The sequence below is a fragment of the Arachis hypogaea genome, chromosome 16, assembly GCF_003086295.3.
Source record: "Arachis hypogaea cultivar Tifrunner chromosome 16, arahy.Tifrunner.gnm2.J5K5, whole genome shotgun sequence".
NCBI lineage: Eukaryota > Viridiplantae > Streptophyta > Magnoliopsida > Fabales > Fabaceae > Arachis > Arachis hypogaea.
This window is the reverse complement of record NC_092051.1, coordinates 114800993-114817886: the sequence shown is the minus strand read 5'-3', so window position 1 is coordinate 114817886 and position 16894 is coordinate 114800993. Positions and strand designations below refer to the sequence as shown.

The 16894-nt window shown below is 30.3% G+C and overlaps 1 protein-coding gene across 1 annotated transcript; it reads left to right on the top strand.

The window, feature by feature from the left end:
- The first annotated feature begins 872 nt into the window (after positions 1-872).
- LOC112754693 (uncharacterized) lies at positions 873-2597 on the top strand. Its single transcript, XM_025802409.2, has one exon. The coding sequence runs from the start codon at positions 873-875 to the stop codon at positions 2595-2597; it is 1725 nt and encodes a 574-aa protein (XP_025658194.1).
- Positions 2598-16894: the final 14297 nt, after the last annotated feature.

The window sequence follows — 16894 nt, the reverse complement described above, 5'->3', positions numbered from 1 at the left end:
AGACATTTTTATCGATAATAAAATTCAGATATATTTTTGTCAGCACCAATATTATTCAAGTATATTTTGGTGATTTACCCTAAGTTTTAATATCATTACCGAACTATTAAAATAACATTCGAAAAAATTTGATATTACAAAATAGTTTATAAAAATTAAAATTAGACTATATCATTCTTATTTTTTTATAATGTTACTTAATATATTATTTTTTTAATTGTATTTTTATACAAATTTGTAGAACTTAAATTACGTTATCAAAATTAGAATGACGATACTGTAAAATATTTAATTGGTTATTTTTTTTTGAGAGATTGCATAACAAATTTCATTCTTATAAAATTTATTTTATAATAAAAATGTTATTTGTATATTTTTTTATCAAAAGATAAAAAAATTTAAATTCATAACTTCTAATTGAGTATAAAAAATTATAGCATTTAAACTATAATTTATTGATAATTATCAATATATTTATGTATAAATACATATGTAATTTAATTTAGTTTTAATATATATTTATATTTTAACATATATTTTATATTAATTATATTAATGATTGATTTTAATAATTAATTTTAGTATTCTCATAATCTATTTTATAATTTTGACAATGTTTTTCAACTGGCAGTTGAGTGTGGTTGACTCTTTTATGTTAATTTTTACAGCTTTTATGATTGGTGACAGGATAAGATGTACAGAGAGCTACCTGAACTGATATATATGAGCACAAGGGAATTTCATACAGACAACACCACTTAGCTAACATATCCTCTCAACACTAGCAGCTACAAATAAATATTGTACTTGTAAAAAAACATAACATATCCCTCAAGAAACAAAGGGTACTTGCCAAAGAAAAGAAAACAATAATGGAACCAACAACAACAACAGTGGTGAAGGCTATTCCAATTCCAAACTCATCATCACCACCACCAACCATCATCATGAGAAGAGACAGAGATGCTTCTTTCTCTTCTTATCTCAAACCACATCATCTTCTGCATCATAACCATCAAATTGATGATCTTGATGATGATGATGAATCCACCACTGAGCTCAGCATTTTCGATGCACACAAGTACTTCAACAGCGAAGATAATAATAACAATAATAATGAGATCCCAAATAAAGTTACCATCATCAGCAACAACAGAGTCTCTCCTCTCTCCAACATCCCCACTCATGATGACACCACCATTGCTCCAGAGAAAGCCGTTAACACAGTAGGAACTACCGCCACCGCCACCAGATACTCCTCCGCTTCATCCTCCGTGGACGGTGGTGGCTACAGAGCAAGATCGTTGAACGGCACAGCAACACCATCAGAAGCCAGCTGGAACAGCCAGGCAGGTTTGCTCTCTCACACTAACAACTCCGGCGGCGGCGGTGCTGCAACCCAACCTTCCTTGAGAGACTCCAACGGTCTCAACAAGAAGCTCAAGGACTCACTATCCAAACCGATTTGGATCTTGAGAAGAAAATGCCCATGCAGAGGGAAAAAATCAGTGCAAGTTAAAGAATACACCACAAAAGTTCCACAACCACCACCACAACCGGAGCCAGAACCGTTAATTATAAACACTGTGTCAGTAGCGGCAGCGAAGAACCCTAAGAGTGTTTCGCTCATTGCACCAAACAAGAATTGGGTTGCAGAAAACGTCGTAACCGCAACAAACTCCAATTCAAGTTCTAAGAGATTTCATACACACCGAGTTGTAGCGTCAACATCACTGGCGATGGTACCATTTAGCGATGGATTCACTTTCCCGGTTCTGAACGCGAAACCGCACCCTCGAAACGGCGTCGTTTCACCCCAAGAAGGAGGAGATAAGGAGGACGACCAACTGCCACGTGATTCGTTGGAGGTTTTCCAACCGCCTGACGACGTAGAGCCGACCTCGGATTCTCCTGAGGGGATAGCCGTTGGAGGAGGCGGAGATGGCGATGAGGATGAAGTTGACGATGGCGCCAGCGATGCGAGCTCCGATCTGTTCGAGATCGAGAGCTTCTCCACCGGCGGCGCCATGCAACCTACGTGTCCCGTTGTGTTCCGTCGCGAGCCTTGCAACAGTGGCGGAAACGGCTTCTTTTACGGCGGAGGAGGTGGTCGGCGGAGGAGCATGGATGAGGGGTCCACGGCGACGATGACGGAGTGCTACGAGCCAAGCGAGGCTAGCGTGGAGTGGAGCGTGACGACGGCAGAGGGGTGCTACGAAGAGAGCATCGTAGACGGCGGAGGAGGAGGAGGAGGAGTTGATATGGCGGCGGAGACGGTGGGGGAGAAGTGGAAGAAGAAAGCAGGTTCGTCTTTGGCGTTAAACGGGGGGCTGCTGATTGGAGGGTGTCGGAGCGAGAAGGCGGTAAGCGTAGGACGGCAGGCGCAGCCAGTGAGGAAGTTTGGTGGTGGTGGCTGCGGACAGAGTGGGGCCACGTGTGGTTCGAGGCACGTGAATGTTAAGAATATGAATGTGATTGTAAATGGTGGTGGTAATGGTGGAAGTAGGGTACCGTTAGGTTCTTGTAATAAGCCACCACTTCCTCATCATCACAACACCAACACCACACCGTGCATCTCTCTTGCTTTTGCTACTTAATAATCTCTTCCTCTCTTTTTTTCATTTTGGATAGTTTGAGGAAGTTTTTAAGTATATATTGCATGAATAAGCATTTTCTTTTTATTTTTTAGTTCCTTAGATTAATTTTGTGGAAGAGAACACTCTACTTGGAAGCATATTGTGGAGCAAACTCTTGAGCTGACCACTGAAATTTTTTCAAGCTATTGTTTGATAAAGAGCTTTTCAAGCTTCAATTTTAATGCTATTGTTTGAATTAGAGAATGAATTATTAGTCTTGCACATGTTCAAATTTTGAGGATGAGTTGATGAATTATCGAGCATATTGAATACAACTAAATTAAATAAATACAAGATAATATTATAAAAGTGATATAAATATATGCACCTTTTGATAGAGTGAGAGGAGAATAATATTAAAAAAAAGAAACGAAAGAGAGACGGAAAGTAGGAAGCCAAGAGTGGTCACAGAATTGGTTGATCAAAAAGACATACACATCTTTCTTTTTAAGAGCAATATGTTCTATTTAAAAAAAAAACATAAAAAATAAAAAATATAGCCAAAGAATGTACTAAATATTAGTTAAGAGAGAAGAAAACATTAAATTTATTTTTTTTATTAAATACATAAAAAATTTCTATTTTTAGTATCATTAACTTACTTAGTTCTCTTAAAATACATTTTAACAAAATTCATAACAAAAAAAATAAAAAATAAAAATAAGAAAATGGATAGGTAGACCTATATGTTCTTCTGTGTCTTTTGATAAGATGTGTAGAAGACAGATTCAATGTAAAGTGTTGGATCTAGGCATGTTAGTGAGTTAACCGTACCCATTATTTTAGCATTTGACTACTTGATCCATCAACCAATAACAAATTGACAATACTAGTAACAGCAATTTGCTCCCCACAGGATATGGATACATGCATGTTGTTGAGTGGTTGTTATGATATGTTCTGCTTTGTCCACTCGAACTCGATTTCCTCATTATCTGGTGATGACGACCCAATGTAATTATGCACTAATACAAGCAGATCAGAGCTTTCTTCCTTTTGTTTGTTTGTTTGTTTTCTATGACATTTTGTTTTCAGGCCTCAATTATTGACTTATTTGTGTATTCTTGTTTTCTTTAGTACATACAGGGATGCTGTTTCACGACGATCATGCTAATTAGCAACAATTTAATGTTGGTTCAGTACAGCAATGTTATTATTATGGAAAAGTACAGGGTACCCAATAAGAGTTTTGAATAATGTGTAAATAATGTAAATTAATAAGATTAAAAGAGTAAATTTAATTAGTAACATTAAATTAGGATGTAGTGTTCATGTTGTTCAAAATTTTTATTGTTCCCTTAGCACTCCCTTATTATTATATGTTCCTTCAAGAATGTTTATCTTTCGTAGGTCTCAAGATAAGATTGATTTTCAAGATTAATTAATGAATGATGCTGCTTATGTTGTAAATCCATGTAATCTTTCTTTTGCGATATATAGGGTTATAAAAGAGACCATTTTAATAAAGACACTAAAAATATTTTTTTTTAAAGACGTTTACATATGTTATGTTATTATTGGACATTATTATTAAACCAGTTAATAAAAATAAATTAGAATAAAATCAATTTATTATAGCAACAATAATAAATCCAATTGTCAGCATTATAATTATTAGACTCGATTTGATCCGATCAAATTATACCATTTAAATCGAATATCTTTAAATTTTTTGATAAAAAGATAATTATATTCCTGACTTTTTGTTTTTCGGACATTTAAATCCCTAAAAATTTAAAAATACAATTAAATCCATAAAAAAATTAGGTTTATTGTTATTGTTATAAAAAAAATCGGTTTTATTCTAATTTGTTAAGAAATTCAAAAATAACCGGTTCATTAATACGTCCAATAATAATTCGACACATAAATGTCTTTACAAAAAGACGTTTTACGCATCTTTATGAGAGCATCCCCCTATAAAAATAGGAAAAAGTTTGGTAACAAAAAATTTTCAACCATAATTAGCTAAAAGTTTCTATAATTTACTTCATTTATATCACTTAATAACAATTTTATTTTTTATTTCACCCTCTTATCATTCTACTTATCATATTCTTATCAATTTTACTTATTAATAATATTAATTATAATATCATATTCCTTACTATTAGGCATTCTTGTAATCAATACTTAATATTCTTTTTATAATTTAATTTTTATATTTAAGAATATATTAAATATTAATAATAACAATAAGAATAGATGGTAATGATAATATACATTAATTGAGTTAATTACACTTGATTCTTTGTTTCCTTAAGGCATTTAATATCAATCAATGGAAATACGAAAAAATCATTAATTCTTTGTTTCCGTTAAGGCATTTATTTGCACTTGATTCTTTGTAATATATACATTCCATTAATTTAATTATCATCATTCAAAAATCATGACTCTAATACCATTGCAAACACAACAGCATATAAGTAAAAAAATTTTACAAGAAGTCACGTTTATCGTTGCAAATAGTATGGCATTTGAATTCGACCTTAATACGGTACCTATGGTAGAAAGTGCTGATGAAGAATTTAAACAACAGACGGACTCACCCGACGAGGTTGTTGTCCGACGAGGTTGTTGTCAGTCAACCAATTCTCGATAATATGAAAAACCACACTAGCTTTGATGAGGTATGGTAATAAACTGATTTATTTATTTTTTTTGTACTTTTATGTGCATTTATAATTATATTGTATACTAACTAAGTTTATACACATAACATTTATACGTACATATACATAACATCCATAATTATATACAACTAACATCTAAAAATTAAATTCATGTTTATTAGATATATTACGTCTATACACATATCATTTTTTAGTTATTGCATATGTAAATATTAAGTTAACACAGATGTTTTTTAAATTTTATCATAATTGAATTTTAAAAAATATCAAATTCTTAAATTAATTTATTCAATTGATAAATTTACACATAACATCTATAAATTCATACACATAACATCCATAATTTGATGTTAATAACATCTATAATTTGTATTCATAATATTTATAATTTTAGACCTATAATGTTTATAATTAATAAATTTTAAACTATACGTCTTATTGTCTTTTTTAAATTATCTCATATGTATATTAATAGGCCATGATTTTAATTATTTTAATATTTTTATTTAATATTCATATGTATGTTTATTTATTAATTTTAATATAAAGAGTTAATAATTATTTTTAAAAAATTATTTTTTAATTTTTTTTATATTTTATATTTTATTTTTTATATTTTAATAGTCTATATGTAAAATATAAGTTATATAGTTGAAGTTGTTAAAACTTTTTAATTTAATTTTCATATATTTTGCAGAGAAATATTGCATTTTAATAGATAATAATGTGATTGAGAGATGTTAGAGATTTGATTTGGAAGAAACTGAAATTAATTTTGGAAAGAACATTAATGACTCCAAACATGCATCAAAATAGTAGGTGATAAAGAGGATAAGTGATAAGTGATAAGGAGGTGAATGTCACTTGCTTATCAAGAAAATAGAAAATTTTATGTAATATTCCAATATTGTAATTATTTTTTGACTACCTAGCATCACCCTAAAAATATTTAAAAGATAATAAAAAATTAACGAAAAGTTTTTTTATTTTATATTTTTAATTAATTCTTATTTTATTGTATATTCTTAATAATAAAATAATATCAAATATAACAAATACTATCATAAATATTATGTATGAAAATATAAATAGTATAATAAATAAGATAATTTTAACTTATTTTTTCCTAACATTACTGGTTATATGTTTCTAGAATATACATCTACCATTCTACATCCTCACAACATTAAGAATATATGTAGGTCCTATAAATGTTGGATCTGCGACCAAAATCACATGGCATATGGTTAGATAATATATATATCTTGGATAGACTTGATATATTATTGGAATGTTTTCACTTATATTTTAATAAAAGAGTGTCGCCTAGTTATTTTTAATATATTTCTCTCCCCCTACCCCCCATTTTCAAGTGTTATATATTTAAGACAGGGATTATGAAGAGAGGAGGGACTGAGGGACTGAGAGGAGGGGGGGGGGGGATTTTCCACATCTGTTTTCTTTTTTCCAAATATTGCTTGTGGATCGTTTATTTTGTAGTCTGTTTAATTTATGAGGTTTTAATTATTATATTTTTGTGAGGCTACCTATTTCTTTCTTCTTTCCTTTGGTCGCATTTTTTTAAATTTTCTTGTATTATGAATATTTTAACTGAGTTAAATTTGAAAGTGATTTTTAAGATATAAAAAATATGGTGAATGATATTCAACTCCCTTTAAAATAACATGTAAGTTACTATTTATTATGTGTCACATTGTAATTGGTCCTTACCTTAACCATAGTTGGGTTATTTTATAATTTATTATTTGATATTAGAAATGATATAATTTCTTAAAATATCAAAGCTCCACTCCCGTTAATTGAAGCACATTCTACTCCTCTATTCTTTGTTCATCACTTCATCACCTAGATTCAGCCCTTCCAAGCACCGTCGCGTTCGTGACAGAAGCGCCAACGTCATTGCCATCTACTGCCCTCCCACACAACCTCTCCTTCTTTAGTGCATCATCCCTTAGTCACGTGACTAAGAATTCGACGGTCCCAAAACGTTTGGACCATTAAATGATCTCATAACAAAACATGTTTTTTAAGTTTTTTTAACAACTGCTACATAGTCCTTTAACTAATTTTAATTACAAATTGACCCCATATATTTTATTTAATTATAAAAACAGTTTTTTATTTTATATATTATTATTTTATCAATCATCTATTATGTTTATTAACAATCAAAAACAAAAACAATAACGAATTAGATCTTCCATTGACAGTAATAAAGCTTTTGACCATTCCAATGGATTAAAAGTTTATATTTGATCGGTGATGTTCGTGATGAACCGTAAAATCGTGTTTCATTGAAAACCAATCGATTGAATTATAACTCAATCGATTGGATTACAGTTTATCACAAAACAATCGATTGAAAATTACAAGGCAGTATATTTTCGCATAAATCAATCGATTGGTTATATGACCTAATCGATTGAACGATGAATAAAAATTGGATTTTTGTAATTCAATCGATTGTTTATAATTCAATCAATCAATTTGCTGTGTCTTTGTTGCTGTTTTGTTGAATTTGTTGTTACGTTGTTGAGTTTTTGTTGTTATTGATGATAAACTTTGATGTTGGGCAAAGTATTACATTGCATTGGATGCCTCTCCAAAAACAATATAATTCAAACTTGAAACCTGCCTCCAAGATGTGTATATTCAACAATGACACCAGAAAAAAGTGAAAATTTATTATTTTTACCACCACATCCAAGATGCAACTCTTGCTTCCTTAAGTAGCAAAATGCATAGAACTCTCTGCAACTCCTTGGCATCAATCAACTCTTCTTTGTTCTCATTATAGACATCAAAATCTTGTTTCGCCTCATCATTGCTTTGTTATCTTTATCCTGTCAAATTAAAATTGTTATCTTACTAGTATATGTGCCTGCGCATAGTGCTATGCACGGGGAAGTGCTAAATCAAACAAGTTTAGATGAAATTCTTTTATATATCATTTAGAAAAACATTGGACCATAGACTATGCAGACTATATATTGATAGACTAGATTGGCCATATAGCAGTAGAAACTTTAGACTATGCAGACTATATGTTAGTAGAATTGACATTCTATAGCTGTTTAATAGTACTCTAAGTATATATCTGCCAAGATCATTGGTTATCTTTTCTAAATACGAGGCACAGATTAGTTTAACAATTTATTAGGTGTTAACTTGTAAAGATTGAATCTATTAAATTGATATTTTTTATAACAAGGGTACAAATATTTTCATGTAAAACTCTCCATGCTTCAAAGATGTTTCTGTAATATTTGCTAATTTACTACAAAAAGATTAGAATAAAAATACTAAATTAATATACATTCAAATGATTAAATTGGGGAAAGGATAGATATCACATAAACAGCCACAATGTCAATCTGTTACCGAAGATAGCATCTAAAGGTCTCATACAAATATGCTCTTATATCTCTTGCACATCCACAAGTCTTGGAATTAGAAATTCTTTAACTGACTTACAGAGAAATTCTTTAATGGTAGATTGATGGTGGTCTATGCCTCTATGTCTGCATCATCTCTGTGCAGGTTAAAATTAAGTTGTGTTCATTCTGTTAACTAAATTATACTTCCTCAAATATATTAGATTCTCCAAGTCCAGCCACTATATTTGGTATTTACCCATTAAGAATCACTGTTTCATTCACCTCAAAATAACAGAACACAAATAAGTTCCTCATTTAGTTAAAGGATAAAACCGAATCAGCCTTGTAGCTTTTCAGCTCCTGCAGATTCCAGTAGCACTTAACCTTGTATTGACAAATTCTAAGAGTAAGTAATCAGAGGACTAAATTAGAATATAGCACAAAAGATAAGATTTATAATTTTTTTTAAAAGCTAAAGGGGAAAATTTTAAATAATAAAAAAGATGAAAGAAAAATGAAAGACAAGAAACCAAAATATTCCATTTACAACTAATTAGGAGGTTTTCTTCTTCTTTTTTCTTTTCTTGTTAACTTTTATTTTGATTATCTAACCACTTGGATACTCAAGAAATCGATTGTTTTGGTGAGACCCCAGGTTGTTTTCAAGCATTCAATCGATTGGAGGGTATAAACAATCGATTGAATTACAAAAATCCAATTTTTATTCATCGTTCAATCGATTGGGTCATATAACCAATCGATTGATTTATGCGAAAACATGTTGTCTTGCAATTTTCAATCGATTGTTTTGTGATCAATCGATTGTTTTGAAATTCCAATTGATTGGTTTTCAATAAAATACAATTTTACTGTTCATCACGAACGTCACCGATCAAATATAAACTTTTAATCCATTGGAATGGCCAAAAGCTTTATTACGATCAATGGAAGATCTAATTCGTTATTGTTTTTGTTTTTGATTGTTAATAAACATAATAGATGATTGATAAAATAATAATATATAAAATAAAAAACTATTTTTATAATTAAATAAAATATATGGGGTCAATTTGTAATTAAAATTAGTTAAAAGACTATGTAGCAGTTGTTAAAAAGACTTTAAAAATATGTTTTGTTATGGGACCATTTAATGGTCCAAACGTTTTGGGACCATCGAATCCGGTGCCTAGTCACGTCGTTGAATTCCGTCGCCCATAACTTCGTCGTCCTTTCCAGTATAGCCAACGTCTCTTTTTGTCATGGATCACTGCTTATCCACATAATTAATGGTTAATTTTGGTTATTAAATTCTTTTATTAAAAAAATATATCTTTATTTAATTACATGATGGAACATATATTTATATGTGAAATATAATATAATAAAATAAATCTATTCAAAGTATTTAAAAGTATAATTAAAATTATGAACATACAAATATAATAATAAAATTTGTATTCCAAACAAATAAACATATTTTTTTATTATACATATATTATTTAAAAAATAAATATATTATTAAAATTAATAACAGAAATTTAAAATGATAAAATTCAACTTTCTTATCGAATTTTTTATAGTATTTTTATTTTTTTAATTTTTAATTTATTATTACTTTATTATTTAATTAATAATTAAACAAATTATTTTTACAAAAAATTATTTTTTGTATTATATTAGAGAAGAGAGCAATATAGCAGTTTAAAAAATAAATTGTATAAATATTTAAGAGATATATATGAAATACATATCTAAAATAAATAAAACAGACAAAATGAGAGTACTTTTGAGAAATAGAGAATTATTTTTGTCTGTTTTATTTATTTTAGGCATATATTTCATATTTATCTCTTAAATATCTATCTATATAATTTACTTTTGTATTTAAAAATTTTAATATTATCTATTTTTTACTTAAAAATCATTTTTATATTATTTTTTAAACTGTTATATTGGTCTCTTCTTTAAGATAATACAAAAAATAATTTCTCATGAAGATAATTTATTTAATCATTAATTAAATAATAAGTACGAATAAATTAAAAATTAAAAGAATAAAAATACTATAAAAAATACTTGTAAGAAAGTTAGATTTTATTATTTTAAACTTGTGTTATTAATTTTAACAATTTATTTTTTTTAAATAATTTATGTATAATAAAAAATATGTTTTTTCTGATTTTAATTATACTTTTAAGTACTCTAAATAGAGTTATTATATTATATTTTACATATGAATATATGTTCTATCGTGTAATTAAATAAAGATTTATTTTAATAAAAAAATTTAATAACCAAACTAAACATTACTTAGGTATGTATTTCATATTTATCTCTTAAATATTTATACAATTTATTTTTTAAACTGTTATATTGTTCTCTTTTCTAATATAATACAAAAAATAAATTTTTATAAAAATAATTTGTTTAATTATTAATTAAATAATAAAGTACTAATAAAATAAAAATTAAAAAATAAAAATACTATAAAAAATACGGTAAAAAAGTTGAATTTTATCATTTTAAATTTCTGTTATTAATTTTAATAATATATTTATTTTTTAAATAATATATGTATGATAAAAAAATATGTTTATTTGTTTGGAGTATAAATTTTATTATTATATTTATATGTTCATGATTTTAATTATACTTTTAAATACTTTGAATAGATTTATTTTATTATATTATATTTTACATATAAATATATATTCCATCACGTAATTAAATAAAGATATATTTTTTTAATAAAAAAATTTAATAACCAAATTAACCATTAATTATGTGGGTAAGAAGTGATCCATGGCAAAAAGAGGCGCTGGCTATACTGGGAAGAGAGGTTGTGTGGGAGGGCAGCGATCACATTGGCGCTTCTTGTTACGAACGTGACGGTGCTTGGAATGACCGAATCTAGGTGATGAAGTGATAAACAAAGAATAACGGGAGTGGAGCTTTGATATTTTAAAAAATTATATCATTTCTAATCTCAAATAATAAATTATAAAATAACCCAACTATGTTAAGATAAGGACTAATTACAATATGACACATAATGAATAGTAACTTACATATTATTTTAGAGAGGTTGAGTATCATTCACCAAAAAATATACTAATTTCATTTTTGATTTATCAATTACACTCTTTATATTTCTAAGATTAAAAAAAATACACTTAACTGGTCCTTTACTTAATTTTAGGCCAATTTTGTTATCGCCGATAATGACATGACAGTAATATACTACATTAGAGTGTGTATCAGTTAGACAATGAGTTGGCAATTGAAACTCTTTGTTCCAATTTGGTCTATGATTTCTCTTTTTAACTCTAATTGCACTAATACTTCACAATCTTCTTTTTCTTTGTTTGTTCATCATCATTTTTCTTCTTCTTCCTCTTTGTTTTGCATAACACCGTTGCAGTTTGGAATGATGAGCACAAGGCAGCAATCACACTTACACCACTCTAGCACCTATAAAATTCTGAGTAAAATAACACTTTTTCTATACCTCTGCTCTGATTTGCACTATTGTAAAAAAATTACTTTTTCTATTACCTCTGCTCTGATTTGTACCATTGTCTTTATGTGATATTTTCAATGTTCAATTAAAGATTTAGTATTACAGATTTAGAAACCTTAAGGTAATAAATTAATGAGTCTCTCATTTTATAAACTCCTCACTCTTCCTTACTTTTTTTGATGTGAGACTAATTTCATGTACTCCTCACACTTACAATATTAACAGAACAATGGTAAAAAAAAAAAGAAAAAAAAGATAATGATAATGAAGTGCTACTACAACGAGAGTTAAAAAGAAGAACAAGAGATCAAATTGGATTAAAAGAATTTCCATTGCCAAATCATCTAATCGTTATACACTCCAGTGTGACATGTCACTGCCATATCATTGCCAACGCCAACAAAATTGATTACAAATGAGATAAAGAATCAACTATACTTTTTTTTTTAAATTTTGGACATAAAAAATGTAATTGATAAATTAGAGACGAAATTGATGCATTTTATGAATTCCAGATATCAGTTATACTTTAACTCTATTTTAACTTAGATTCATTAATAAACAATAGAGATCTTTTAAATTATTAAAAGAGGAAGTATATATTCCTTCCCAATTTGCTTGTAATGTTTCTTGTAGTGGTCTATTACCTAAAAGATTTTTAATTCTGCCATTTTACAATTTCGATATGTTATTAATTAGATTGACTACTTAATAATTTTTTTATCATAAAAATAAAAATTTAGCTAATTTATATTCTAAGAGTATATTTTAAAATATAAAAATATTTATTTTTTAATAATTTTATAATTTTTTTGATATTTTTAAGAAATAAGTACTGTTTTGGTCCTTAACGTTGAGGATCAGAATCGAAATCGTTCTTAATGTAATTTTTGACTTAAAATCCTTTTTAATGTTGCATTTCATTTTAAAATCGTCCTTTTTAATAAAATTTTTTAATTTATTCTAAAACTATCCCTACTTTAATAAAAAAATTATAAAATTAAAAAAATTAAAAAAAAAAACGCGTTGGGGGAGGGGGGAGAGGAAAAGGGTATACAAAGGGGGAGGGGAGGGAAAGGGGGAAGGGGGAGGGGAAGGGGAAGGGGAAGGGGAGAGGGGGGAGGGCGCCGGCGGTGCAGCTTGAGCCGCCGTCGCCGTCAGGAAACCCAGCGCCAACCCATTACCCCATTTCTCCCTGAACCGCTGGCACCCCACCTTCGAGTCCCACCTCCTGAAAGTTCCCACCAGATCGGTGAATGGCTCCGATGCGGCAGCGGCGGGAGTGAATCGAGCGCTTCTACTGGTGGTGGTGGTGATGGAGGAGAGGGAGGAGGGGAAGTGGAAGAAGCCGGAGAAGAAGAGAAAGAAAATGAAGAGGAGAGGGGGAGGGAGAAGGGAAATCACGCGGGGTGGGGGTGGGGGTGGGGGGAAGGGGAGGGGGGAGGGGGAGGGGGATGGGGACGGCGGCGGCGAAGCTTGGAGCCGCCGTCGTCGTCGTCGTAGTCGTCACCGTTAGAGATCGCGAGGGAAAGAGGAGACGCGAGCCACTACCGCCGCCTCGTAACCTCGCCGCCTTGCCGCCTCTGCCTCGCCGCCTCATCTGCATCGCTTTCTGCTTCTACATCTTGATTCTGCTTTCTTGTTTTCTGTTTCTGCTTCTTGGTTTGGTGTTCTTTGGTGTTGTTGCAGTTCTTTGGTGTTCTTGGTGTTGGTGTTGGTTGGTGTTAGTGGTGGTGGTGGTGGTGTTGGTGGTGGTGGTCTTGGTTGGTGTTGGTGGTGGTGGTGGTGGTGTTGGTGGTGGTGTTGGTGGTGGTTGTGGTGGTTGGTTGTGGTGGTGGTGTTGGTGTTGGTGGTCGTGGTGGTGGAGGAGGTAATTGTGCTGGTAGTGGTGAGGGTATTTTTATCCAAAAAAAATTAAAAGAACGATTTTAATACGAAAAAAACGTTAAGGATGACTATAAATCGAAAATTACGTTGGGGACAGTTTCGATTCTGACCCTCAACCTTAGGAATCAAAACAATACTTATTCCTATTTTTAACTTATGCGGTTAAGTGACAAGTCAGCAAAACCCTAAAAATAAAATCGAAATGCACTATAATTTTTTTTTAGTTTATAGCTAGAGCACACCAAAGGATATTATCCTTATCATTTTTTATTACATACGGTGCATCTTATTTATTACTTTTTCTCTATTTTAAAATACGTGTCATTTTTAATTTTTTTTAGTTTATTAAAAGTTTAATATATTTAGATGAATCTTTTATCATGTTATCTAAATTATTTTTTATTAGTTTAGTATTAATGATAATTAATTATAATAAAAATACATAAAGAGTACATAAGATTTTTTATTTTTTTATTTTTTTATTTATCAAAAATTATCAAAATAAGAAGAATCAATTTTTTTCTTCTCTCTTAACTTTTACTCTTCCTCTCTCTTCTGATTTGTCAAACCATTAATATCACCGCTTGAATAGTTTAGGATATGAGATTATCTTCATGATGCGGTGAGTGTGGAAAGCAACCAAGTTGAGAATTGAATTAAAAAGTTGTAAATTACCAATAGTTCCCAATGACGCCATTTTCTTTCTTTCCCTTATTTTTTCTTCGACCTCCTTTCCCCTTTCTTACCTCTTCCCTCGACATTTTCTTTTCTCCTTTCTTACCTTTTCCTTCAAACTCATCCAATAGAGTTTGATGAGAGGCTATTTCGCAATATTCTTTCTTAGTGAACATAGCTGTTCCAATGAATGAGTTGGAAGGAAGAAGATATGAATCTTATTACTCTGTGATTCATCGATTTTTCAAAATGGAGGACATCGTAAATAGATTCTCGAGTAGTGGTTTTGACAACTAGGTTAATGCCAATCTCTTTCATCAACTCATGAATCTTCAATCTCAAATTTCGAAGAGCAACACAAGTCCGATTCAAAATCAATCAAACAAATCTAGGTAGTAAAGGTGGTGGAGCTTCAATGGCATGCTCTCATTGGAACAAGTAAGGCTACACATAAGATGTGTGCTATAAAAAGAATGGGTACTCCTCCCATTTGCAGCAACAGCAGCAACATAACACCACAATCAGTCACGTGATCACTGAAAAGCATGATGATATGCTCAGTGACAAACAATCACAACTCAATTGTTTCCAAGAGAACATTGGAATATCAAGATGATTTGCCTTGTTAGAGTTTATCAAAGACAAAAGTGTGCAGCAACAACCTCATAGTGCAAACCAAATTTTGACAAATTTCATTCAGACCTCCACTCCATATAAAATCATTGCATTACATTTTAATGCAAAAATTATGAGCATTATCACTCCAAAATTTGCACTATGGGTCATTGACTCCGGTGCAACAGATCATGTGATCAGGTACTATTTTAATGAACAACACTACTTACAGACAGCTCATCGGACGACTCCTTTACCTCACAAACACTAGACCCGATATCTCTTATGCTGTGGGTTATTTGAGCTAGTTTTTAGACTGTGCAACAACTTTTTACCTACAGGCTGTTTTCCATGTACTCCGATATTTAAAAGGTTGACCTGCAACTGGTCTATTCTTCTCCTCTACTTCTAATCTGCATCTCACCGCGTTTGCTGATGCTGACTGGGCTACCTGTGCCGATACTCATTGCTCCATTTTCGGTTATTATTTCATGCTTGGGAACTCTCTCGTTAGCTGAAAGAGTAAGAAGCAAATCACAGTTGCCAAGTCCTCTACAGAAGCTGAATATATGTCTCTTATTGTTGCCACTTGTGAAGCTAGTTCGTTATCTTTCTTAGTTGATTTCATTGGTTTGCCGCTTCAAAAGTCTATCACTATATTCTGTGACAACTAGTCAGCCATTCACATTGCCAATAATCCCATCTTTCATGAAAGAATCAAACACATTGAAGTAAACTGCCACATTATTCGTGAAAAGCATTTGTCTAATCTCATTCATCTTATGCCAGTTCATTCGAAAGACCAACTTGCTGATTTTCTTACTAAAACTCTACTACCGGGTCCTTTTCTTACTAATATTTCCAAGTTAGGATTGTTAGATTATACAATTCTAGCTTGCGGAAGGGTGTTTTATAGATTATTTTTTTATTAGTTTAATGCTGATGGTAATTAATTATAGTAAGAATACATAAAAAGTACACAAGATTTTTCACTTTTCTATTTTTTCATTCATTGAAAATTATCAAAATGAGAAGAACCAATTTTTTTCCTCTCTCTCAATTTTCACTCTTCCTCTCTCTTCTAGTTCGTCAAACCATTATCATCACAGCTTGAATAGCTTAGGACATGAAATTTTCTTCATAGATATACTATTAATTTTTTAATAAATTCAAGAAGTAAAAGCAACACTTATAAAATAGAGAGTATTAAATATGTCTTATTATTAGTGCAGCAATATATAAACATTTGAATAATGATACACATCAAATTCTTTTTTGTTAATCAAGTCTAACTAAATTAGTCTAACATAATAAAAATTAGTTATGCCTAACATTATTATAAATCTTATTATTTAACTTGATTAGATTTAGTTCATAAAAAAATTTAAATGTGTAACATTACTCTAAATATTTATACTTATTAACATTAATTAACTAACTATAGGTTCAAAAGCTAAGTATATTAGTGATACTAATTAAAAGGGTTGATGAGTTTCTAACTTAATAATTTTTTTACTGACTCATTTG

What these genes read in the sequence shown, in the direction of transcription:
- LOC112754693 (XM_025802409.2), top strand. Translation starts at nt 873, where the DNA reads ATGGAACCAACAACAACAACAGTGGTGAAGGCTATTCCAATTCCAAAC.